At 34.4% G+C, this 26,239-nt stretch overlaps 1 protein-coding gene across 1 annotated transcript in view; it reads left to right on the forward strand.

The window, feature by feature from the left end:
• LOC122734197 (telomere-associated protein RIF1-like) overlaps window positions 1–26,239 on the forward strand; it is a 147,161-nt gene that overhangs the window by 104,394 nt on the left and 16,528 nt on the right. Inside the window, exons 13-29 of the mRNA XM_043974940.1 lie at window positions 246–413; window positions 631–741; window positions 890–952; window positions 1,216–1,316; window positions 3,002–3,088; window positions 3,950–4,023; window positions 4,310–4,490; window positions 6,401–6,508; window positions 6,834–6,983; window positions 15,561–15,660; window positions 16,840–17,104; window positions 18,442–18,484; window positions 19,853–20,055; window positions 21,496–21,592; window positions 23,104–23,226; window positions 23,869–23,913; window positions 24,807–24,958. Of these exons, the coding sequence (XP_043830875.1) occupies window positions 246–413; window positions 631–741; window positions 890–952; window positions 1,216–1,316; window positions 3,002–3,088; window positions 3,950–4,023; window positions 4,310–4,490; window positions 6,401–6,508; window positions 6,834–6,983; window positions 15,561–15,660; window positions 16,840–17,104; window positions 18,442–18,484; window positions 19,853–20,055; window positions 21,496–21,592; window positions 23,104–23,226; window positions 23,869–23,913; window positions 24,807–24,958 (2,071 nt within the window). The remainder of the gene's footprint in view (window positions 1–245; window positions 414–630; window positions 742–889; window positions 953–1,215; window positions 1,317–3,001; window positions 3,089–3,949; window positions 4,024–4,309; window positions 4,491–6,400; window positions 6,509–6,833; window positions 6,984–15,560; window positions 15,661–16,839; window positions 17,105–18,441; window positions 18,485–19,852; window positions 20,056–21,495; window positions 21,593–23,103; window positions 23,227–23,868; window positions 23,914–24,806; window positions 24,959–26,239) is intronic.

Raw genomic sequence — 26,239 nt, forward strand, 5'->3', positions numbered from 1 at the left:
GGGGAGAGACCCTGAGGGCCTAAGGCTTTCTAATCTCAGCCTAAAGGTAGGGTCCCCAAATCAAAATAAATTTCCACAGAATGAAATGGAATATCATTGTGCCACTAAGAAATGACATAAAGTTCCCGAAAGGCCTTGTGAAAGCTTGAAGTGAACAGAACCAGAAGAACAGTTTTATACTTTGGGCTGTTTTTTCTTTTTTAAATGTAAACTACTTACATGAATTTTCTGATTTTTGTCTTAAGGATCTTTGGGAGCTCCTGTTACACCCAGAGTGCACTTGTCTCTTAATACCAGTGGAATGGCAGCCTTCCCATCCATTCAGCTTCTGGGAATTGAAATGTTACTTCACTTTTTGCTGGGTCCAGATGTTTTGGAATTTGCCAAGCAAAACAAACTTGTGCTGAGTTTAGGTATTTTTTTTCCTTAAAATATTTTTGGGATTTATACAAATCTTATAGTGTACTTTTCAATACTTAAAATTTAACTTTTTACATATTACCAAACATGCAAAATTAATGTAGTCACAAAACATGGATTAATGGTAAAGTTTTGCTTTTTATTTGTTACTGAAAAATATTACAGAAAAATTCCACTTTGATTTTAAAATTATCTTTCCCCCCTTTTTAGAGCCTCTTCAGCATCCTTTAATCGGTAGCCCTTCGTTCTTTTGCAAACACGCAAATATACTCATAACTGCAGTTCAAGACAGCTTCATTGTTATTGGAAAAGATGCTTCAGGTAAGCATTTAATTAGAAATTCTAGTTTGTCATTAAGAGTTAAAAAAAATGGTATTTGGGGACTTGAGAAAGTTCTGTGTTGTATTCAGGATGATTTCCCCCTCACTCCCCCCCCTTTTTTTAACAAGAAATTATTTTTGTTTTGTAGATGCTATGATATATGCCATATGGAAAGGTATCATTTGCTTTGTGAAGTCAGTTATTGAATCAGGTAATGTAATTATAAAGCTAACAAGCATGGCTAACCTGAAATTTTTTATCACTTACCTTCAACTTGCAATGAAAAATCACAACCTTAAAGCTCATCTTTTAAATGTGTCTCTTTTAACATATTCCCTTTATCTTTAATGTTGAAATAATCTTTTTAATAAACTCATACAGTGAAGAGTTTTTTGTAAGTTCTGAGTACCTACCTGAAAATTGTTACTTGTTCTTAATGAATTTTCAACCTGCTTGTGATTTCTGAACTATTAGGTAACAAAAAAGAAAGACAGGGATCAGAAGTATTGACCCTTTTGCTACAGTCTTTGAAGAGCATAGTTAAAGCTGATGCATTTCCTGTATCAAAAGCATTGGTAAGTGTTTTGTTATTATATTTTTTAAAATATTAAAAAAATTTTTAAATGAACAATTAAATGAATAATTAAATTAAAATTAAAATAATTTTTTTGTTTTTGTTTTTTTAATTTTTGCAGGGCAATGAGGGTTAAGTGACTTGCCCAGGGTCACACAGCTAGTTAAGTGTCAAGTGTCTGAGGCTGGATTTGAACTCGGGTATTCCTGAGTCCAAGGCCAGTGCTTTATCCACTGCATCTAGCTGACCCCAAAATATTTTTTAAAAAAGCAAAAAAAATTAGCATTTTTGTCACAAGACTTGTCTCATAGGTTTTATAGAAATTTCTTATCATATAATTGAACAAATGGATCAATCATTTGTTGGAAAATAATTCCTGGGGAAATACTATTATATATTTGCAAAAAACCCAACCTTGCTATTATAAACTTGCCACTGTAACTAGTTTGCAGTTATAATAGAAATCTTCCACTCCATACCACCCTATCTATTATCAGGTAACTTCTCTACTTTAGTGACAAGAACAGGGCCATCCAAAACCTTATTTCATTTCCCTTTGTACATCCCTTTTATTTTCCATTCTCACCTATCTGCTCATCCTTTAGTCTCAGAGAATGATGTAGTTTGTCCTTTCTTTGCAAAGGCAAACTTTTCTACCTGTGTTCTGGTTATCTACCTTCATATCACCCAGGAACTTGTAGCCTTGATGATCTTTGCTCTTTTGACCTTTCCTAACCACCCACCTAGGATTTAGAAATGATCCCTTTTTAATATCTAATGTCCTTTTGGCTTTTCATATACACCTACAGATTTATAATTATTAAGGCTAGCTGTTTTATCCATGTCATCTTTCTCAACTAGAGTGTAAATTTTCTGAACTGTTGTATTTTTCAGATCTGTATCCTTAGCCCTTTGTACTTCACAGAGGTGCTTAGGGAATGTTTTTTTAATATAATAGTAAGGGTTACATGGAAAAAATTAAGAGATTTGTTGTCAGTGGATTAGATTTTAAATAAGTCAACCTGCCAGACAAAAGAACGGTATTCAAAAGTTAAATTTCAAGTGAATTCTTTCTTCAAAATCACAGGGAAAAGTGCTGGAAACAATGAATTGTTGTAGTACCTTCCATAACTTATGTGTCATCATATGTTTTCATCTAGAACTCATTCTGAAATTGCTGCTCTATTTATTGTTTTGGAATACCAGTATACTATAATGTATAAAGAGTATCGGACTATACGTCAGGAAAGTTAAGCTCCAGCTCTCCCTTTAGAAAAATCACTTGCTCAGGGCAGCTAGGTGGTGCAGTGGATAAAGCACTGGCCTACTTATTAGTTGTGTGACCCTGGACAAGTCACTTAAGTCTCATTGCCACCCCGGGGGGGGGGGGGGATGAGGGGGAGAAAATCACTTGCCCTCTGTAATTTCTTCATTCATAAAAATGAGTAATATCTGCTTTTAGCTTTTAGTATACCTTTCTCCAGTTACTGTGAAAATATAATGACTTTGTAAATTATTAAATCTGTCTATATGGACATATGTCTAATATGAAAAGTAACTCATTAGTTATTTTTTTGGTCAGACTTGTAACATTTGTAATCAGATGTCTTTGTAGAACCTTGTAGAACTTTTGCCAAGTTGGGGTATTCTTTTGGAATAATTTTTGTTCCATTTTTAAAAAATTAGGTCCTCACAGAAATTACAATTAACGGATTACCTCAGAAAGTATTAGTTTCTCCAGCATATCAAGTTGCTAACATGGATCTTCTTAATGCAAGTATCTTAAATGTAGTGTGGGGTGGGGGGTAAAGGGGAATGGTGTATGTTTGTGTGACCACATCAGTGAGAGAAACAGAGAAACCCGATCTGTCACTAAAAAATGTCTTCAAGGTGATTTCCATAAAGGAGGCAGGGGAGAAGGGAAGGGTGAAAGAGGAACAATGGTTTCTGCTTCTTAGTATCTCCATGACATTTGCCACAGAGCTGTCCAGGAATTGTCATGCTTCTTGATTTCTAAAATTAATTCACTTGTGTGTGGGGGAAGTCGTTATGGAAGAGAAAAAAGCCTTTTGCTTGATTCTGTATAACAATCTTTATATTGTAGCTTATAATGAAACTTTAAAAATTGTTATACATAGTTCTGGATAGAAAATCTAAAAATGAAATGTTTATATAACATTGTCATTAAATTGCCATAATTCCATAACATTTAATTTTTAATAATTAAGAAAAACTACTAGGTTATAGCAAGTCCAGCTTTAATAATTTGGAAAGTGAAAAAGTGACGTAGGTAAATGAAGAAGCAGATTTTGCAACCTCAGAACATGGGATGGTGGTTGTTTTTTTTTTTAAGTATTCTTTCATTTGTCACATATGAGGTGTTATTTTGATTTGTGGCTTTGTAAGAGACACCATTTAAATTTATTTATATCATACTTAAGATTGGCCTTTTCCAACCTTTATCTGGAAGTGTGATCCACTTAAATTTCAGATGGTATGGTATTAGTAAGGCAGGCTACTCTCTTATATGTTCATATAAATAGCTACATACATATTTATATACTTAATAACTTGACATAAAAATACTTAGAATTTTTATAATTCAAAATTGATTATTTCTCCTTTTCTATACAGGGATCTCCAGCTTTGTTCCTAATTCAGTTAATTTTTAGTAATAACCTCTTGAAATGTGGTGTGGCCTATGAAAGGTGAGCTTTCCCAGTCATAATTCAACAAAGATTGTGGCCTTTGCTAAATATCTAGGAAGGACAATTTGTTTAAATTATAATTGAAAAGATGTTAGGAAATTGGGACCATGTTTCTCAATAGGGACTTGTAAAATCAAAAACATTAGGGTGGGCAGGACAACAAAGGTTAAGAACAAATTTCTTGCCCTCCTTTGTTCTTCGTTTAGAATGTGCTGGCAATTAAAATTTGTATAAAATATTAATGAAAGTTGGTCCAATATTATGTTGTTTTGTTTTTCCTTTTTAGATTCTTTCAAAACCTGGAACTACTTGTAGGTTGTGTTCTTACTGGCCCAACTTCTTCATTAGCTTTCAGTGATTCTATTTTAAATGTTATTAATCAAAATGCAAAGCACCTCAATAACAAGGAGCATGTGTGGCGAATGTGGATTATTCTAGTCAACCCATTAACCGAACTGATTAACCAGGTATACTCTCATATTTCTTCTACTAAAGTTTTTTTTTCTACTAAAGTTTTTTTAAAGCACATGCACATATAAACACTCATGTGTACAAAATAAATACAAAGTAATTTAGGATGGGGGAAGAATACCAGCCATTAGGGAGATAAGGAAAGGCCTCTTTGGTGGCCTTTGAGTTGAACTTTGAAGGAAACCTGGGATTTCAAGAGGTGACATGGGAGTGCGGTGGGGGAGTGGGGGGGAGAGAGGAGAGACTGTAAGAAGGTGAGTTTGTCAGGACTTCCAAGAGCATGATGTATAATAAAACTGGAATTAGATTACCAAGCTAATGCATGAAGATTATGTAATGGATGCTAGAGGCAATAGGAGCCCTGGGAGTTTGCTGGGTAGGGGAGAGACATGGTCAGACCTCTGTTTTATGAATTTCATTTTTGCAGCTGTGTGGAAGATGGTTTGAAGAGTGGAGAGACTTAAGGCAGGGAATGCGGTTATAAGGCTTATTAAAATAGTGTAGGTAAGAGGTGATGAGGTTGGGGAGGTGGTCAGCTGACTAGAGAGGAGATGGGAAGTGAAAGATATTATCGAAGTAGAATCTATAAGACTTGTCAGTTGATGAGTGATAATAGAGAGACAGTGTAAAAACATTCTAAATGAGAGCCATGGGGAAGAAATTTTATTTGGTATGTGTGATCAGCGTATGCTTGACAGTGGGAGAGGGACTTAACTTCCTGGGCTTTAAAGGGTAGAATTCATCTGGTAATACTGGGACAGGGAAACATTGCATACAGAGGGTATCAGTAAATGAATGGAAGCCAGTAAAGTCTAGGGGTGTTCATGGTATGGAGAGTGGTACAATTTGGCTAGAGCAGAAAGTATGTGAAGAAAAGTGATAAAAGATAGCCACCAACTAGTAGGTTTGAATGACAGGATTTGATGGACAATAGAAAGCATCCAGTGGTCTTTTTTCTCCCAGGTGTTTCATCATTGGTATCCCAGAGTAGTTTAGTCATTGCACTGGTAAGAGTTCTAATGTCTTTGAAAGATGTGTCAATCAAGCATGAATTGCTTATGAATGTTTCAAGCACTCCAATAATACAAGTCTCCACTCCAATAAGCTTACATTCTAAGTGGTGAACACATTCCAAAGTTCATAAATACTTGTGTTTCCACTAAGAGAAATCAGGATTTTGCCCTCTGGTATATGGTCTGGTTATATCTCAAAGGCTATGTTGATTTTTATTTTTAAGTGTTACAGGTTTGGAATCAGGAGTTCCAAAAACTAGTTTGCTTGTGATGTTGGAAAACAAGATTGTCTAAATTGTCAACCGGCATTTCCTACTCTGTCTTTTTCCCCCAATCTTCCACCCTGCCCTCCAAAGAGTCCTCCCTTCAAACTAACATGTTGAAAAGGTCTGTTATATGAAGTCTTTACTCCAAACCCATAGTCTCTCATATCTATAAAGAAACAGCAGGGGAAAGTGTCTTCTTATATCTCCCAGATTTTCTTTTAAAAAAATCACTAGCAAATTTGCATGTTGCTTTTATTTGAATAGCATTTTTCTCTGGTATTTTATTCAGACCATTGAAGGTAAGGATTAGAGTATTAGGCAAGATTTGATCTAAAGATGTATTTCACTTAGTATATGAATTCTTGGAATAGCTTTATGCCACAGAAAATGTACATTGTACATGTACCATGATATCAGAAGTCATTTTGTATTGAAAAACATTGCTTTCCACAAGAAAGCCATTATGTACAGGGTATTTTGCTCATTTACTTTTTTTTTTAAGAAAACAAAACAAACTTCGCTGTTAGAATTTCTTTCATTTTAAACTTTTCCGTTGCTTATAATAATGACCAAATGGCTGTTTATCTTGGCAGCTTGAATACTATTTTCTTCTTGTATTTTATTCAGACCAACGAAGTCAATCAGGGGGATGCATTGGAGCACAATTTCAGTGCTGTCTATCATGCATTGATGCTACCAATAATCCATATTTTTCCAGTGCAAGAGTTTCCATTGGTAAGTTTATGGATTATAGTTTGGGTTTCGGGGGGGAATGGAGAACAACAGATTTTCTAGGAAAGTTATAGGCTGTAAGTTTGATTTGTCACTGTAAGATATCTATGTATCTTCCCTTTATTCCTGATATCTACTTCCTTTTTTCATATATTACACTTATTTGTGTCATATAAGGAGTTGCTAAAGCTAAGGTTTGCACCTAATTTTTTTTTTTAGGATACTATTAGCATAGCTCTTGAGGTAGCAGAGATGGTTGAATTTATACAGTTAAATGGAATTGGCAATAACTTAGTTTTCCATTCTGTTTTTCTACTTTTTTTTTTAGCCTATTATGAAGTCATTACTTCGAACTTGGTCAGAATTATATCGAACATTTGCCCGTTGTGCCTCTTTGGTAGCAACTGCTGAAGAAAATTTATGCTGTGATGAACTTTGTCTCAAGATGATGTCTGGCTTAAATGACAACACCTTTGCAGTAAGGTTTTTTTTTCCTGACAAAAGTATTTTATTATTTTCCAGTTAAATGTAGAGATAGTTTTCAATATTTGTTCATATAAGATTTCCAATTTCAAAATTTTCTCCCTCCCTCCCAACCCTCCCCTAGACAGCGGGTAATCTGATATAGGTTATATATATATATGATAACATTAAACATATTTCTGCATTAGTAATGTTATAAGAGAAGAATCACAGCAAAAAAGGAAAAACCTCAAAAAAGAAAAACAATAGCACCAAAAACAGAAGAAATTGTATGGTTCAATCATCATCCATATTCCACAGTTCTTTTTTGTTTTTTTCTGGATTTGGAGAGCCTTTTCCATCATGAGTCCTTTGGAACTTTCTTGTACCATTGTATTGGTGAGAAGAATCTAATCTATCACAGTTGATCAACACATAATGTTGATGATACTGTGTATAATGTTCTTCTGGTTCTGCTCATCTCACTCATCATCAGTTCATGTAAGTCCTTCCAGGTTTCTCTGAACTCCTCCTGCTCATCGTTTCTTACAACACAATAGAATTCCATTACATTCATATACCGCAACTTGTTCAGCCATTCCGCAACTGATGGGCAACCCCTCAATTTCCAATTCCTTGACACAACAAAAAGAGCAGCTATAAATATTTTTGTACATGTAGGTCCTTTTCCCTTTTTTATGATCTCTTTGGGAAAAAGACCCAAAGGTGGTATTGCTGGGTCAAAGGGTAGGCACAGCTTTATAGCCCTTTGGGCATAATTCCAAATTGCTCTCCAGAATGGTTGGATCAGTTCACAGCTCCACCAACTATGCATTAGTGTTCCAATTTTCCCACAGCTTCTCCAACGTTTATTATTTTCCTTTTTTGTCATACTAGCCAATCTGATAGGTGTCAGGTGGTACCTCAGAGTTGTTTTAATTTGCATCTGTCTAATCAATAGTGATTTAGAGCATTTTTTCATATAACAATAGATAGCTTTGATTTCTTCATCAGAAAACTGCCTGTTCATTTCCTTTGACCATTTCTCAATTGGGGAATGACTTGGATTCTTATAAATTTGATTTAGTTCCCTATATATTTTAGAAATGAGGCCTTTATCAGAAGTACTGGATATAAAAATTGTTTCCCAGCTTTCTGCCTCCCTTCTAATTTTGGATGCATTGCTTCTGTTTGTATAAAAACCTTTTAATTTAATGTAATCAAAATCATCCATTTTGCATGTCATAATATTCTCCATCTCTTGTTTGGTCATAAACTGTTCTCCTTTCCAAAGATCTGAAAGGTAGACTATTCCTTCCTCTCCTAATTTACCTATGGTATCACCTATCACCTCTTATGTCTAAATCATGTACGTGGGGCAGTGGATAAAGCACTGGCCTTGGATTCAGGAGGACCTGAGTTCAAATCCAGCCTCAGACACTTGACAGATACTCACTTGCCCCTGGGCAAGTCACTTAATCCTCATTGTCCTGCAAAAAAAAAATGTACCAATTTTGACCTTATTTTAGTATAAGGTGTAAGATGTTGGTCTGTGCCTAATTTCTGCCATACTATCTTCCAGTTTTCCCAGCAGTTTTTGTCAAATACTGAATTCCTATCCCAGAAGCTGGAGTCTTTGGGTTTATCAAACAGAACATTACTAATGTCATTTACTACTGTGTCTCCTGTGCCAGCCTATTCCATTGATCTACCACTCTATTTCTTAGGCAGTACCAGATAGTTTTGATAAATGCTGCTTTATAGTAGAACTTCAGATTTGGTACAGCTAACTCACCTTCCTGTGCACTTTTTTTCATTATTTCCCTAGATATTCTTGACTTTTTGTTTTTCCAGATGAATTTTGTTATTATTTTTTCTAGCTCTATAAAATAATTTTTAGGTAGTCAGATTGGTATGGCACTGAATAAGTACATTAATTTGTGTAGAATTGTCATTGTCATTTTTATTATATTAGCTTGGCCTATCTGTGAGAAATTGATATCTTTCCAATTATTTAGATCTGATCTGATTTGATTTGTGTGAAAAGTGTTTTGTAATTGTGTTCATAGAGTTCCTGGGTTTATCTTGGCAAGTAGACTCCCAAGTATTTTCTACCTTTACTTTAAATGGAATTTCTCTTTCTATCTCTTGCTGCTGGACTTTGTTGGTCATGTATAGAAATGATTTATGTGGATTTATTTTATATCCTGCTACTTTGCTAAAGTTGTTAGTTGTTCCAAGTAATTTTTGAGTTGATTCTCTAGGATTCTTTAAGTATACCATCATATCATCTGCAAAGAGTGATAGTTTTGTTTCCTCCTTGCCTATTCTATTTCGTTTAATTCCTTTTTCTTCTCTGATTGCTAAAGCTAACATTTCTAGTACAATATTAAATAATAGAGGTCATAATGGACATCCCTGTTTCACCGTGATATTATTGGGACGGCCTCTAAATAATCTCCATTATATATAATGCTTGCTGATGGTTTTAGGTAGATACTGCTTATTATTTTAAGGAAAGCACCACCTATTCCTAAACTCGCTAGTGGTTTTTTGTTTTTGTTTTATTTCAGTGAGGCAATTGGGGTTAAGTGACTTGCCCAGGATCACACAGCTAGTGAGTGTTAAGTGTCTGAGGTCGGATTTGAAGTCAGGTACTCCTGAATCCAGGGCCAGTGCTTTATCCACTGCGCCATCTAGCTGTCCCTTCTCTAGTGTTTTTATTAGGAATGGGTGCTGTGTTTTGTCAAAAGCTTTCTTTGCATCTATTGAGATAATCATATGATTTTGGTTAGTTTTCTTATTGATGTGGTTGATTATGTTCATAGTTTTCCTAATGTTGAACCAGCCCTGCATTCCTGGTATAAATCCCACCTGGTCATAGTGTATTATCCTGGTGATCACTTGGTATAATCTCCTTGCTAATATCTTATTTAAGATTTTTGCATCAGTATTCATTAGGGAAATTGGTCTGTAATTTTCTTTCTCTGTTTTTGCTTTGCCTGGTTTTGGTCTCACCACCATATTTGTGTCATAAAACGAATTTGGTAGAACTCCTTCTTTTTTTTTATGTATAAGGTATTTTATTTTTCCGTTACATGTAAAGATAGTTCTCAACTTTTGTTTATACAAGCTTTACAATTTCAGATTTTTCTCCCTCCCTCCCCTCCCTCCCCCCTCCCCTAGACAGCAGGTAATCTGATATAGGTTATGTCTATATATCTCTATACATATACATATAGATATATATATATATACACACACATATATATACACATAATAACATTAATCCAATTTCTGCATTAATCCTGTTACAAGAGAAAAAATCAGAGCAGTGATGCAAAACCTCAAAATAGAAAAAAAAAAAAACAACAGCACCCAAAACAAAAGAAATAGTATGGTTCAATCAGCATCTATAATCCACAGTTCTTTTTTTTTTCTTGGATTTGGAGATCCTCTTCTATCATGAGTTCCCTGGAACTCTTCTGTACCATTGCATTGGTGAGAAGAATATAGTCCATCACAGTAGGTCAACACTCAATGTTGATGATACTGTGTACAATGTTCTTCTGGTTCTGCTCATCTCACTCATCATCAACTCCACATAAGACCCTCTAGGTTTCTCTGAACTCCTCCTGCTCATCATTTCTTACAGCACAATAGTATTCCATTGTACTCATATACCACAGCTTGTCCAGCCATTCCCCAATTGATGGGCACCCCCTCAACTTCCAATTCCTTGCTACCACGTAAAGAGCAGCTATAAATATTTTTGTACATGTGGGTCCCTTTCCCCTTTCCCCTTTCCCCTTTCCATGATTTCTTTGGGAAAAAGACCTAAAAGTGGAATTGCTGGGTCAAAGGGTATGCACAGCTTTTATCGCCCTTTGGGCATAATTCCAAATTGCTCTCCAGAATGGTTGGATCAGTTCACAGCTCCACCAACAATGCATTAGTGTTCCAATTTTCCCACAGCCTCTCCAACATTTATTATCTTCCTTTTTTGTCATTTTAGCCAATCTGATAGGTGTCAGGTGGTACCTCAGAGTTGTTTTAATTTGCATCTCTCTAATCATTAGAGATTTAGAGCATTTTTTCATATGGCAATGCATAGCTTTGATTCCTTCATCAGAAAACTGCCTGTTCATATCCTTTGACCATTTCTCAATTGGGGAATGACTTGGATTCTTATAAATTTGATTTAATTCCCTATATATTTTAGAGATGAGGCCTTTATCAGAAGCACTGGCCTCAAAAATTGTTTCCCAGTTTTCTGCCTCCCTTCTAATTTTGGATGCATTGCTTCTGTTTGTACAAAAATTTTTTAATTTAATATAATAAAAATCATCCATTTTGCATTTTATAATATACTCTATCTCTTGTTTGGTCATAAACTGTTTTCCTTTCCAAAGATCTGATAGGTACACTATTCCTTTCTCTCCTAATTTACCTATGGTATCACCTCTTATGTCTAAATCATGTATCCATTTTGACCTTATTTTAGTATAAGGTGTAAGATGTTGGTCTATGCCTAATTTCTGCCATACTATCTTCCAGTTTTCCCAGCAGTTTTTGTCAAATACTGAGTTCCTATCCCAGAAGCTGGAGTCTTTGGGTTTATCAAACACTACATTACTAGTGTCATTTACTACTGCATTTCCTGAGCCTAGCCTATTCCATTGATCTACCACTCTATTTTTTAGCCAGTACCAGATAGTTTTGATGACTGCCGCTTTATAGTAAAGTTCCAGGTTTGGTACCGCTAACCCACCTTCCTGTGAATTTTTTTTTCATTATTTCCCTGGATATTCTTGATTTTTTGTTTTTCCAGATGAATTTTGTTATTATTTTTTCTAGCTGTATAAAATAATTTTTAGGTACTCTGATTGGTATGGCACTGAATAAGTAAATTAATTTAGGCAGTATTGTCATTTTTACTATATTAGCTCTGCCTATCCATGAGCAATTGATATCTTTCCAATTATTTAGATCTGATTTGATTTGTGTGAAGAGTGTTTGGTAGTTGTGTTCATAGAGTTCCTGGGTTTGTCTTGGCAAGTAGACTCCCAAGTATTTTATATTATCTACCTGTACATTAAATGGAATTTCTCTTTCTATCTCTTGCTGCTGGACTTTGTTGGTCATGTATAGAAATGCTGATGATTTATGTGGATTTATTTCATATCCTGCTACTTTGCTAAAGTTGTTAATTGTTTCAAGTAATTTTTGACTTGATTCTCGAGGATTCCTTAAGTATACCATCATATCATCTGCAAAGAGTGATAGTTTTGTTTCCTCCTTGCCTATTCTAATTCCTTTAATTCCTTTCTCTTCTCTGATTGCTAACGCTAACATTTCTAGAACAATATTAAATAATAGGGGTGATAATGGACATCCCTGTTTCACCCCTGATCTTATTGGGAAGCCCTCTAATTTATCTCCATTGCATATAATACTTGCTGATGGCTTTAGGTAGATACTGTTTATTATTCTAAGGAAAGCTCCCCCTATTCCTAAACTCTCTAGTGTTTTTATTAGGAATGGGTGCTGTATTTTGTCAAAAGCTTTCTCTGCATCTATTGAGATAATCATATGATTTGGGTTGGTTTTCTTATTGATGTGGTTGATTATGTTCATAGTTTTCCTAATGTTGAACCAGCCCTGCATTCCTGGTATAAATCCCACCTGGTCATAGTGTATTATCCTGGTGATCACTTGCTGTAACCTCCTTGCTAATATCTTATTTAAGATTTTAGCATCAATATTCATTAGGGAAATTGGTCTATAATTTTCTTTCTCTGTTTTTGCTTTGCCTGGTTTTGGTATCACCACCATATTTGTGCCATAAAACGAGTTTGGTAGAACTCCTTCTTCACCTATTTTTCCAAATAATTTGTATAATATTGGAATTAACTGTTCTGTAAATGTTTGGTAAAATTCACCAGTAAACCCATCTGGCCCTGGGGATTTTTTCTTAGGGAGTTCATTAATGGCTTGTTCGATTTCTTTTTCTAATAGGGGTTTATTTAAGGATTTTATTTCTTCTTCAGTTAACCTGGGCAGTTTGTATTTTTGTAAATATTCATCCATTTCATTTAGATCATCGAATTTATTAGCATACATTTGGGCAAAATAGTTCCTAATTATTGCTTTAATTTCCACTTCATTGGTAGTAAAATCACCCCTTTCATTTTTGATACTGGTAATTTGGTTTTCTTCTTTTTTTAATCAAATTAACCAATGGTTTGTCTATTTTATTGTTTATTTTCCATAAAACCAGCTCTTAGTTTTATTGATTAATTCTATAGTTTTCTTGCTTTCAATTTTATTAATTTCTCCTTTAATTTTCAGGGTTTCTAATTTAATATTTTATTGGGGATTTTGCAGTTGTTCTTTTTCTAGCTTTTTAAGCTACATGCCCAATTCATTGATCTCCTCTTTCTCTTTTTTATTCATGTAAGCAGTTAGAGCTATAAAATTTCCCATAAGCACTGCTTTGGCTGCATAGATTTGGGTATGTTGTCTCATTATTGTCATTCTCTTGGATAAAGTTATTGATGTGTTGTTTGACCCAGTCATTCTTTAGAATGAAATTATTTAGTTTCCAATTGACTTTCAGTCTACCTTTCCATGGCTCTTTCTTACATGTAATTTTTATTGCATCATGATCTGAGAAGGATGCATTTAGTATTTCTGCCTTTCTACATTTGACTATGATGTTTTTGTGCCAATACATGGTCAGGTTTTGAAAATGCCATGTATTGCTGAGAAAGAGGTATATTCCTTTCTATCCCCATTCAGTTTTCTCCAGACATCTATCATGTCTAACTTTTCTAGTATTCTATTCACCTCTTTCACTTCTTTCTTATTTATTTTTCGGCTAGAATTATCTAATTCTGAGAGGGGAAGATTCAGATCCCCCACTAGTATAGTATTACTCTCTTGTTACTCATTTAACTTCTCTAAGAATTTGGATGCTATACCACTTGGCGCATACATGTTTAATATTTATATTACTTCATTATCTATAGTACCTTTTAGCAAGATGTATTTTCCTTCCTTATCTCTTTTCTGTTTTTTTTTCTTGGTGAGGCAGTTGGGGTCAGGTGACTTGCCCAGGGTCACACAGCTAGTAAGTGTCAAGTGTCTGAAGCCGGATTTGAACTCAGGTCCTTCTGAATCCAGGGCCGGTGCTCTATCCACTGTACCACCTAGCTGCCCCCTTATCTCTCCCTCCCCATCTATTTTAATTAGATCTATTTTTGCCTTTGCTCTGTCTGAGATAAGGATTGCTACTCCTGCTTTTTTGACTTTAGTTGAAGCATAATATATTCTGTTCCAGCCTTTTACCTTTACTCTGTGTGTATCTCTTCTTCAAATGTGTTTCTTGTAAATGGCATATTGTAGGATTCTGGTTTTTAATCCACTCTTCACTTTGCTTTCGTTTTATGGCAGAGTTCATCCCATTTACATTCACAGTTATTATTACTAACTGCCTATTCCCCTCCATTCTATTTCCCGCTTCTTTCACCCTATTCCTCCTCACCAATGTTTTGCTTCTTACCCCTACCTCCCCCAATCTTCCCTCTCTTTTTATCACCCCCTTCCCTTTTCTTTACCCTTTTCTCCCTTGCTTTTGCCCTGCCTTCTATCAGTACTCCCACTTTCCCCTTACTCTTTTACTTCCCTAAAGAATAAGCTAAGTTTCTTTATCCAAATGAACATATGTGTTATTCCCTCTTTGAATCAAATCTAATGAGAGTAGAGTTGAAACAATGTTCACCCCTTCCTTCTTTCCCTCTATTGTAATAGGTGTTTTTCACCTTTTCATATTATGTAATTCACCCCATTGCACCTCCCCTTTCCTCTTCTCCCCATAAACTCCGTTTTTAACCCCTTAATTTTCTTTATATCATCTCATCAAAGACAGTTTATATTTATACCCTCTGTGTATAATCCTTCTGCAGTAAGTTTTTAATTACTCTTTTAAAGGTTTATACCCAGACTAATATTAATTGGTTTTAAAGAAAACAGATTAGGTAAATTTCAGAATGTCTTATAAGTAGAAGATTGGTTGGAAATTGAATGTGAATTAAGTCAAACAGTTACAGAACAGCCAGCCATAAATGGAAATTGATTGGGAATTAGTTAAAAGGGGAGACTCTAATTGGGAAGATTTACCCAGCATTAAGGAAAGGAGGAGGTAGGTATCCAGAGCTTTAAAGGTATGTGAATACAGCGCAGAATACTTAGGACTTGCCTTCCTTGGGCATAGGGAGCCAGACAAGGATATATTTTACCCTGGAATCAAGTTGAAGAACAGATTGGATGACCTAGAGATAGGTCAGTTACTTTTTGGATGGGAGACTTCAATTAAGCTATGAAGGTAAAACAGTAAATCATGTGTCTGCCTTTGCCTTTGTTCCCCAATGATTTACTGTTGTACCTTCATAGCCTAATTGATACAGATGAGACACATGAGACAGATGAAAGATGATAATCATCTTTGACAACTGCATCTGCTTTTCATTTAGCTTAAAATTCTGTGCTGATTAATGATTGGATGTTCCCAATGTTAATTTTTTTTCTGTAGAACTTGTCCTTTTTGGATAGGATTGCCCGTGTTGCTGTAGTAATGGTTGAATGCATCAATTTTTCACCATACAGTACTAAACATCAACTCCAAGTGAAATGTGAGTATTGATACATTTATTCTCTTTTATATTCTTAATTGGATACTAGCATATTTTAGGTTTTTTTGTCTTCATAATTGTCCATGAATTAATTTTTTCATGAACATGAAAAATGTTGTATGGTAATCTGTTGGCTTCAGTTTACAAATATCAAAAATGGGGGATTAAACTAGATAATTTAAATCTTCATTTCATAGCCCAAGGTCTATTCAGCATATTCACTGAACCATTACATTAGATATTATACTCAAGGATTAGAGACAGCTCCAGGATTCATTTAAAAAGAGCTCTGAGGGGGCAGCTAGGTGGCACAGTGGATAAAGCACCGGCCCTGGATTCAGGAGTACCTGAGTTCAAATCTGGCCTCAGACACTTGACACTTACTAGCTGTGTAACCCTGAGCAAGTCACTTAACCCTCATTGCCCCACAAAAACGAAACCAAACCAGAATTTTTTAATTTTTTAAAAACATAAATGAAAAAGAGCTCTGCTTCTTAACCTATAATTAAAATTTTGAATATTTTATAACTTTGGCATATATCACTTTTTTGTGCCAGCAAAATCCATGGTTCAAAATTGTATAAAAGGGTGATGGTGCTTGTCACCGAGTAGTATTATTCTGCAGCAAGTATTAGTCTCACCATTTCATTTACCACTTCATTTATGCCTTGTGGCATTTATCACTAAATTCCCATAACTGCATATTAAATTCAGCAAGGGCAGGAGCCATGTCTTATGCCTATTTGCCTATATTTTGCTGTTCCTTTTTACAGACAGTACATATTTCTTAATTATTTTGTTCTTAATGAGTGTAGGCTACAACATAATATAGTGCAAAGAGTAATTTCATGCCATGGACCTTCCTCTTTTGAAAAATTCCACTTGTCCTATTTCCCAGATTGTTTTGAAGATCAAAGAAGACAATTATCTTTTTAACAATAAAAGCTTTTTAAAAGTGGGAAATGGTTATACTTATTTCATATTCATTATGTACCTTAAGTTACAAATTAACGTTCTTTGTCTATGTATGTTAACTTGTAGAATATAGGGAATTATAGACAAGCATGACATGCCTAAACTTGTAAACTATTGTTTATCTTGGAGCCAAGACACTAAATATTCTGTGAAAGAATGAATCTTGAAAAGACTTCTGTATTTAACCAAACTTTTTATTTTCAGTACCACAGATACCTACAGATTGGTCCAAGAAAAAAAAAGAACCTTTAGGGAAATTGACTTCTTTATTTAAAGTTATCCTGAAGATGATGGATGCTTTCCATAATGTCAGCTTCAAGGAACTTCATTCAGAAACACTCCTCTCTGTTGGTAGTTCAATTATCCGCATTATTTCTAATATTCTTGGCCATGTGTCTTTGCCTTCAGTAATACAAACAATCTTTGCTACTTTAACAAAGCCTCTGGCATTGTTATATGAAAACTCAAAGTAAGTATATTGAGCTTCATGCAGAAATTTGGAGAGAATTGCATCAGGAAATGTCTTTTTCTAGGAAGCAGATTTTTAAAACTGGTGTTAATAAAGATTATTTACTTTAATAAAATGGGGGGAACTTTTGAAAATTGGACTAACCTTTAAAATGTATGTCTAATATGTATAGCTAATGACATTTTAAAATCAATTTATGTAGGATGTCATTTGATGTATGTGTATATAAATATGTCCATATATGTATATCCATATGCCTTAGACAAGGTATTTTTACTCTATTAACCGCTTTATAAATTAGGCCTGCTTTATATTAAAAATGTGACATATTAGTAGCTAATGTTATAATAGTAATATGGAGTGTGGTATATTGAAAATATTGCTAGATTTGAAAAATAGTAACTGGATTTGGGTACTGGTTCAATTCCTTCTTTTTTTTTTTTTTAGTGAGGCAATTGGGGTCAAGTGACTTGCCCAGGGTCACACAGCTAGTAAGTGTTAAGTGTCTGGGGCCGGATTTGAACCCAGGTACTCCTGACTCCAGGGCCGGTGCTCTATCCACTGCACCACCTAGCTGCCCCTCAATTCCTTCTTGTGTGATCTTGAGGAGGTCATACATTTTGCTGGGCTTCCGTTTCTGAATCTATAAAATGAAGGGTTTGAATTATATGATCTGAGATCTTTATAGTTCTAAAACATATTAGTTTATCTTATGATGATAGTATGGTAAAAATTTCCTCTGAATTCAGGAAGACCTAAATTCAATTCCCACATTACTGTTACCACCAATGTGACTTTGGGCAAGGCACTTAATCACCTTGGGCATGAGTTTTTTATTTATAAACTTAAGGGATTAGACCAAATAGTCTCTGAGGTCCCTTCTAGTTCTAGATTTATGATCCTATGACACATGATCTATCATACATTACCTAGCAATGCAAAGAGTCATGTATCCAGACTTGAAAATTAATTGGGAGAGACCTGAAAGAGAAGACAGTTGGCCTAAAATAAATTTAATTATATCCTAGTTTTTTGTAGTAGTTTAAGCTCAATGATTTATGGGGAATCCTCTTATATTTTATTTGTAAATATCTTAAAGCATTTCTTGTTTTAAGGAAATTGAGAGATAAGGAACAGTAACAAAAATTTGTTGTTTTATAAAGTCTTTTAAACTGTAAGCTCCAATAGTGCATTTCTCTTTTTAAGTTTATTAAATAATAAAGCATGAAGTATTATTTTCCCAACCATTTAGTTAGGGTATAGTTTCCCACATACTTACAGCCTGAATTGCCAAGTGTAATCATTTCTTCCCTCTTAATTTTGTTTTTTGGTCCTAGGCTTAGTGATGTGCCTAAAGTGAATAAATGCTTCAACAAGAAGGTAAAAATTTATGACAGATTTCATCACTTCTTCCTGCCTTCCCTCCCTCCTCATCATTTATGAATCCTTCCAATTTAATTGAATATCTGAAACTTCCTAATTAATAGATACACAATTTTAACAGTGGTTGGATGGTGAGATTGTGGTAAAAGAAACATAGACCAGGTTGCCTTGGTCTTGTGATATTTTTTTTAAAATTAATAAAATATTTTATTTTTTTTCCGTTACATGTAAAGATAGTTCTCAACCTTTTTTTATACAAGCTTTACAATTTCAGATTTTTCTCCCTCCCTCCCCTCTCTCCCCCCTCCCCTAGACAGCAGGTAATCTGATATAGGTTTTATATATATATACACACACACACACACACACACACACACACACACACACACACATACATTAATCCTATTTCTGCATTAGTCATGTTATAAGAGAAAAAAATCAGAGCAATGATGGAAAACCTCAAAATAGAAAAAAAAAAAACAGCACCAAAAACAAAAGAAATAGTATGGTTCATTTAGCATCTATACTCTGCATTTCTTTTTTTTTTTTCCTGGATTTGGAGATCCTCTTCCATCACGAGTTCCCTGGAACTCTTCTGTGCCATTGCATTGGTGAGAAGAATCTAGTCCATCACAGTAGATCAACACTCAATGTTGATGATACTGTGTACAATGTTCTTCTAGTTCTGCTCATCTCACTCATCATCAGCCCACGCAAGTCCCTCCAGGTTTCTCTGAACTCCTCCTGCTCATCGTTTCTTATAGCACAATAGTATTCCATTGTATTCATATACCACAACTTGTCCAGCCATTCCCCAATTGATGGGCACCCCCTCAACTTCCAATTCTTTGCCACCACATGAAGAGCAGCTATAAATATTTTTGTACATGTGGGTCCCTTTCCCCCTTCCATGATCTCTTTTGGAAAAAGACCCAAAAGTGGTATTGCTGGGTCAAAGGGTATGCACAGCTTTATGGCCCTTTGGGCATAATTCCAAATTGCTCTCCAGAATGGTTGGATCAGTTTGTGATATTTTTTAATAAGTTCAGGTTGTTTTTCATATGTACTTTCTTTTTTCTTTTAAATTTATTTGAAATTTTATTTTTCCCCAGTTATGTGTAAAAACAGTTTTTAACATCCATTTTTAAAACTTTATGTTCCAAATTTTCTTCTTTCCTCCCTCCCCGTGTCCTCCCCTATAAGAAAGCAAGCAATTAAGTTATACATGGGTAGCCATGCAAGGTATTTCCATTTTATGGACTTTCAAGGAATATTATGTCCTGAAAGTAATAACTAATTTGATTGGGGGTTTTGTTTTATTTTAACTTAAAAAATAATATTTCTAAATTTTATGTTTCTTTCTAGTTAGAAAAGCTTTTGGGAGAGATTCTCAAATGTCTTCAGTTTCGCTACAATGGTACTTATAACAGTGAGCTTTTACAACAACTCTCGCCATTACTGTGCATAATATTTCTGCACCAAAATAAACAGATCCGCAAACAGAGTGTTCAGTTCTGGAATGACACATTTGCTAAAGAAACCCTGCTGGAGTATCCTGAAGAACTAAAGTAAGATGAAAGTTTTAATTTCTACAACAATGTTAATAGATTGAAGTTCTAAATGAACACTTTGGTTAGATGTAGGTAAAATTGTTATTGAGTTTACATAAATGAATATAAAAGTCTTGTTTTGTTCAATGAAAGTGACTTCCAAGTACTTACCTCATAAGTTTCAGTTTCATTTAACAGTTTCATTACTGTTATCCAGGGCCCTTGGGAGTTTACCCCTGCCATGGAGATACTCCAACAATCTGTTGAAGGGTATAGGAAATTGAGCATTAGGCTGTTCAGCTTAATAAATCTTTGTATTTGTTTTATAGTTTTGTCTGTTCTTGTCATTCTGCTTGGCTGGCAGCAACCTTCTCCCCCTATTTCTGATTTGAGGTTCCTCATTTTATTGACCTAATTCAGATAGTGAACCTTAAAATAAGAGAATAGTGTAAGAAATAGAAGCTGCCAGGAACCCTGGAGAGAGAACCCTCCTGAAAAGCAGAAAGACCTGGGCAAGTATCTTCACCCAAGTTAGGGGTGTCAAACAGCAACACCCCAGAATGTGACTGATTAAAATGTAGGGAAATAATTAACAAAATAGGACATATTTTAGTGGTCTGCAGAAGTTTTTATCCATAGATTAATTGCCCAGTTTCTATTTAGGTTTCACACCACAGTTCTAGGTAACTATGCTATAGCAAAAACTTAATAGTTGCATATAAGGTGCAACCTATTTTAGAGAGAGTTCCTCACCTCGAGTTCCCTGTAGACTTAATTAGCCAAGGTAGCATAGGACTGTATACTTTGACATCAAATGGGCATGTTAACAGTTTTTTAAAAAAGCAAATATCAAAGTGAAGACAATAGTGGTAAATATAAGCACCTGGTAGTATTGGAGTCACAGACCTGTAGTTGGACTTTTTAAGGTTCAGAGGCAACTCAGCCTATCCTTATACAAGAGGAAGAAGGAGCAAAGGTGAAGGACCTTTCCATCCCAAGTTTGAAATTTCAGTAAAAGAGGACTCTGCATTATATGCTTCCCGGAGATTAACATTTGTCAGCCTCCTTTGTCTTGGCATCTGTCATACAAATTAAGTGAAAGTTAGTAATAATAAGTTATTATAACTTGATTTTAATAGGGAAAGTAGTGAGGAGGCTTAGATTATTAAGTCACAGATTCCTTAGCTAAAAGACTTAGAAAGGGGAAGCTGAATTTGGGATTAAAAGATTTTCCCTAGACCTTTGCTGTACTTCTCTATATCTATTTCCTCCCAAATGAAAGTATTTTGATTGGATTTGACCACCTTGTATAGTAAAATGCATAAAAGATCATTTTTGTTTACCTTAGTGTTAGCCATAAAGAAACCTATAATCACATATGATTAAGTTCTCTTTATATGTACTCAGGACTTAATGCTTATTATTTCTAACCCCCCCCCTTTTTTTTTCTTTCTGAAGAACTGTATTGAAACAAGTCAAACAGAAATGTTTGCTTTTGTTACCTGGTTTTGAGGTTGAACCAATGGAAGAATCTAGTGACCCCAATTCAGAGGGAGTAAGTACTGTTTTTGTTAATTTTGTAATTACTAATGTTTTTTAAAGAACTGAGCTGTCTGGGTGTTTCCTTCTCTACACCCCCCCCAAAAAAAAACCCCCAAAAAAACAAGTTAGCCTGAACTAGATTAGAAGGAATTGGAATAAGTTAAAAGAAAATAAATAAAAATACAGTACAACATAGATAATGTTAATTTGTGGCTTTCCAAGTACAGTGTGGTTGCAGATTTTATTACTATTTGAGTTTGTCACCACTGGTGTAGGAGAGCTCTTCATTTTACTTCTATGTGCTGCAAAAGTGGAAGAAAATAGTTATAGGTATCAGTACAGCTTTAAATAAGCATCAGCTTTATCATCTTCCAGCAGAGAAAAAAATACTTCTGGCTCTCTTAACCACCCACTAGAATTGTGGTTATTTTCACATTAAAGCAGCAAGAAACTTAGATCTAGTTCTCTTAATTAAATACAGGCTAAAAAATGTAATTTCTAGTAATATAAACCTCCAGTTCTGTTGTAATTACATATTATATTATGTTTTGTGAAATTTGTAGTGATATGAATAAAAAGGATTTATTTCCTGAGTCTGGTCATTTAATTTTGGAATTATTTATGACTTATTCAAAATAATAAACAGAAGCAAAACACATTTGCTATGTTTTTACAAAGTAGACAAAGCTTTGTTCCTTTTAAGATAAAGAGTTCTTCACCCAGGTTCTATGTAGGTGTTTTTTCCCCTAAAAGAGAGAGGATTACTATTTCAGTATGATTGATTTCCTTTTTAATCCTATGTATTTAATTTTATGCATTTAAAAAACATTAGCATGTAGTGACTAAAACTTCTTGTATCAAGGGAATTTAGGCATTATGGGAATGAATATACAAATTATGTCCTCTTTATTATTTGTTTCAAACTTTTATCTTTGAATTGCTTTTCCTGGTTATTTATGAAATATTGCTCCAGCTAGCGCAGTACTTGAGCTTCATTAAGATAGTGGTTTACAAGGGGAAAATAATAAAAACCAAAAAGCATATTTCTAATGGATGTGATTTTGAGATCATATGACATTTTGGCATTTTATTCAGTGAAGTTGGATGGGTCTTTTATACACTTACTTTGGAATTATAGAGAAAGGGTTCTTAATCTGCATGGGGGCAGTCTGTGAACTTGAGTGAGAAAAAAAATTATTTGAAAATAATTGACTTTTTTGGTAATACTATATATTTTTTTTTGTATTTTAAAACATTTTAAGAAGTCTATAGATTTTACTAAATTCTCTAAGGGGTCCATGACACAAAAAATTAAGAAACCACTATTCTAAGAGGATTTAATAAGAAATCTCATTGGATTCTTTGAGTTTGTCACCATGAGGTAAGTTCAGCTACATTACTGGTTTAGGATATGGTATTGAAATAATTTAAAACCAGAATATAGAAGAGTGTAAATAGAATTATTAGGCAAAACTAACACATTTTACAATTTTCCTGAAATATGGATCTTTTTTTTTTTAACAGACAGAAAATTCACAATTAGACACAAAGATAAGTGGTATAGAAATACAGTCTCGTGGAAAACAAGATTTTTCATTATTACATGCAAAGAATCTGAAAGGAAAAGACTTAAAATCACCATCTAAGGTAAGGTACTTTAAAATGGATTTAATAGAAACCCTTTAAAAAGTTTGTCAGATTTTGTTGTTGTTGTTGTTGTTGCTGTTGTGGGAAGTAACTCTTAGAGGAGTTGAGTAGTCTTGAAGGCAGCAGTTGTAGTGGAAGGTTAGCGATGGATCACGGAAGACTACGGGAGTTATGACAAAGAAAAAACTTTGGAGAACAATAATAAAAGGTGCCAGAGTACTCTAGTGTTGATTTAGCGATTGTTCTCCAGCTAATAAAGATGTTTCAGTTATTATTGTTTTCAGTCATGTCTGACTCTTTTAGAGCCCATTGAGATTTTCTTGGCAAAGATACTGGAGTGGTTTCCTTTTCTGGTTTGTTTTGCATTTGCAGATGAGGAAACTGAGATAAATAGGGTTAAGTGATTTGCCAAAGGTCATATAGCTAGTAATTGTCTGAGGTCGAATTTTAACTCAGGTCTTCCTGACTTTAGACTCCATACCTAACTGCTCTGAAGGTGTTTCAGTAATTATTTTCATTATTTATAATGTACACCATGACAAAAAAATAATTGGAACTGACATTTTCTTACACATTTTGACGAGAATTAAATTTTAGTCATAACAATGAACACATCTTTTTTTTTTTTTTTTTTTTTTGTAGGGCAATGGGGGCCAAGTGACCTGCCCAGGATCACACAGCCAGCAAGTAAGTATTAAGTGTCTGAGGCCAGATCTGAACTCAGGTACTCCAGAATCCAGGGCTGGTGCACTGCACCACCCAGCTGCCCCGAACACATCTTTTTTAAGAATAAAAACTGAAAAAAAGACGAAAGTAAATTACTAGCAGACCCATTTATAAATGCTCAGATTTACAAATGTTTGCCTTAGAAACGCTTCTTTTCTTTGGATGTTTTTAAGAGGCAGTTTCTCTTCATTTTACATTTATGAAGAATGATTAATCAAGGTTAAAGCAGCTTTATTTGGGCTGAAAGAGGAAAAAAATAAAAGTAAAACAATTGAAGGATAAATACAAGGTTAGAGCTTGAGCCTACCCTTAGAGCTCCAGGCTTAAGCTATTTATAATTGAAGAATTTGAGTTGTTTCTTCTGTCATATTTTGGTTACAGTGATGACATCTCTGAACTTTTTGGCCCCAGTACTGTCTGTTGCTTCTACTGAAGCAGAATGAAATGTCTGTTCTACAGAAAATATCATTGCCATACTAAAAGTTTCCAAGTAGCACTAATAACTTGTGCTTTCTTCTTAAGTTTTCCTAGTTGGTGCCAAAATCCTTGACTAATCCAATAAACATATTTTGCTCTTTTTGAACAATTTGGTTTCTTTAATCTTGAGAAATATCTTTACCCATCTGATGTAGGTAAACATAGATTTCAAATATTATCTTACTGTGGTCTAAAATAAACTTCCTTCTTCAGAAGAGCAAAATAGTAAGATATTTAAATGTTGAAAACATTTAATTTCTAAATTTGCATTATATTTCTGGTAGAAAAATAGAAAAACAAGTGAATGATCTTGAAATATGGACTTTTTTTTAAAGACCTGAGAATTAATTATTGTACTCTTTTCTATTTTTTTTTAGATGAAACGAGAATTTTTGTATCCCAAATTTAAAAAAGATGTCATTTTGGAAGATTACTCATCTGTTGATTTTGTGTTTATACCTCCCGTTGAGAAAGAAACAAAGGAAAGAATTCTAACTGAACATCAGAAAGAAGTACTTAGAACAAAGAGGTTTGTAAGCCTAGTTTTTTTTTTAATAAAAGTATTTTATTATTTTCCAGTCAAATGTAAGGATAGTTTTCAACATTTGTTTTCATAGGATTTTTAGTTCCAAATTTTTCTCCCACCCTCTCTTCCCTCTCTCCTCCCCAAGATGGAAAGCAATATAATATAGGTTGTATATGTACAATCAACATTAAACATATTTCTGCATTAGTTATATTGTGGAAGAAGAATCAGAACACAAGGGAAAAACCTCAAAAAAGAAGGGGAAAAAAACAGTCCAAAAGTAGAAACAGTATGGTTCAATCTGCATTCATAATTCACAGTTCTTTTTTCTGGATGTTGAGAACACTCTGTATCATGAGTTCTTTGAAATTGTTTTGGATCATTGCACTGCTGAGAAGAGCCAAGTCTATCACCATTGTTCATCACACAATGTTGCTGTTACTGTGTACAATGTTCTCCTGGTTCTGCTCCTCTCAGTCAGCATCAGTTCATGTAAGTCCTTCCAGGTTTCTCTGAACTCCTCCTGCTCATCGTTTCTTACAGCACCATAATATTTCATTACATTCATATACCACAACTTGTTTAGCCATTTCCCAATTGATGGGCATTCCCTCAATTTCCAATTCTTTGCCACCACAAAGAGAGCTGCTATAAATAATTTTGTACACTTGGGTCCTTTTCCCTCTTCTATGATCTCTTTGGGACACAGACCTAGTAGTAGTATTACTGGGTCAAAGGGTATGAACAGTCCCATAGCCCTTTGGGCACAGTTCCAAATTGCTCTCCAGAAGGGTTGGATCAGTTCACAGCTCCACCAACAGTGCATTAGTGTTCCAATTTTTCTACGGCTTCTTCAACATTTATTATTTTCCTTTTTTGTCATGTTAGCTAATCTGATAGGTGTCAGTTGGTACCTCAGAGTTGTTTTAATTTACATTTTTCTAATCAATAGTGATTTAGAGCATTTTTTAATATGACAATAGATAGCGTTGATTTCTTCATCAGAAAACTTCCTGTTCATATACTTTGACCATTTCTCAATTGGGGAATGACTTAGATTCTTATAAATTTGATTTAGTTCACGATATAGTTTAGAAATGAGGCCTTTATCAGAAATGCTGGCTATAAAAATTGTTTCCCAGATTTTTGCTTCCCTTCCAATTTTGGCTGTATTGCTTCTGTTTGTACGAAACTTTTTTTAATTTAATGTAATCAAAGTCATTCATCTTGCATTTCATAATATTCTCTATCTCTTGTTTGGACATAAATTGTTTTCCTCTCCAT

Source organism: Dromiciops gliroides, chromosome X (genome assembly GCF_019393635.1).
Source record: "Dromiciops gliroides isolate mDroGli1 chromosome X, mDroGli1.pri, whole genome shotgun sequence".
NCBI lineage: Eukaryota > Metazoa > Chordata > Mammalia > Microbiotheria > Microbiotheriidae > Dromiciops > Dromiciops gliroides.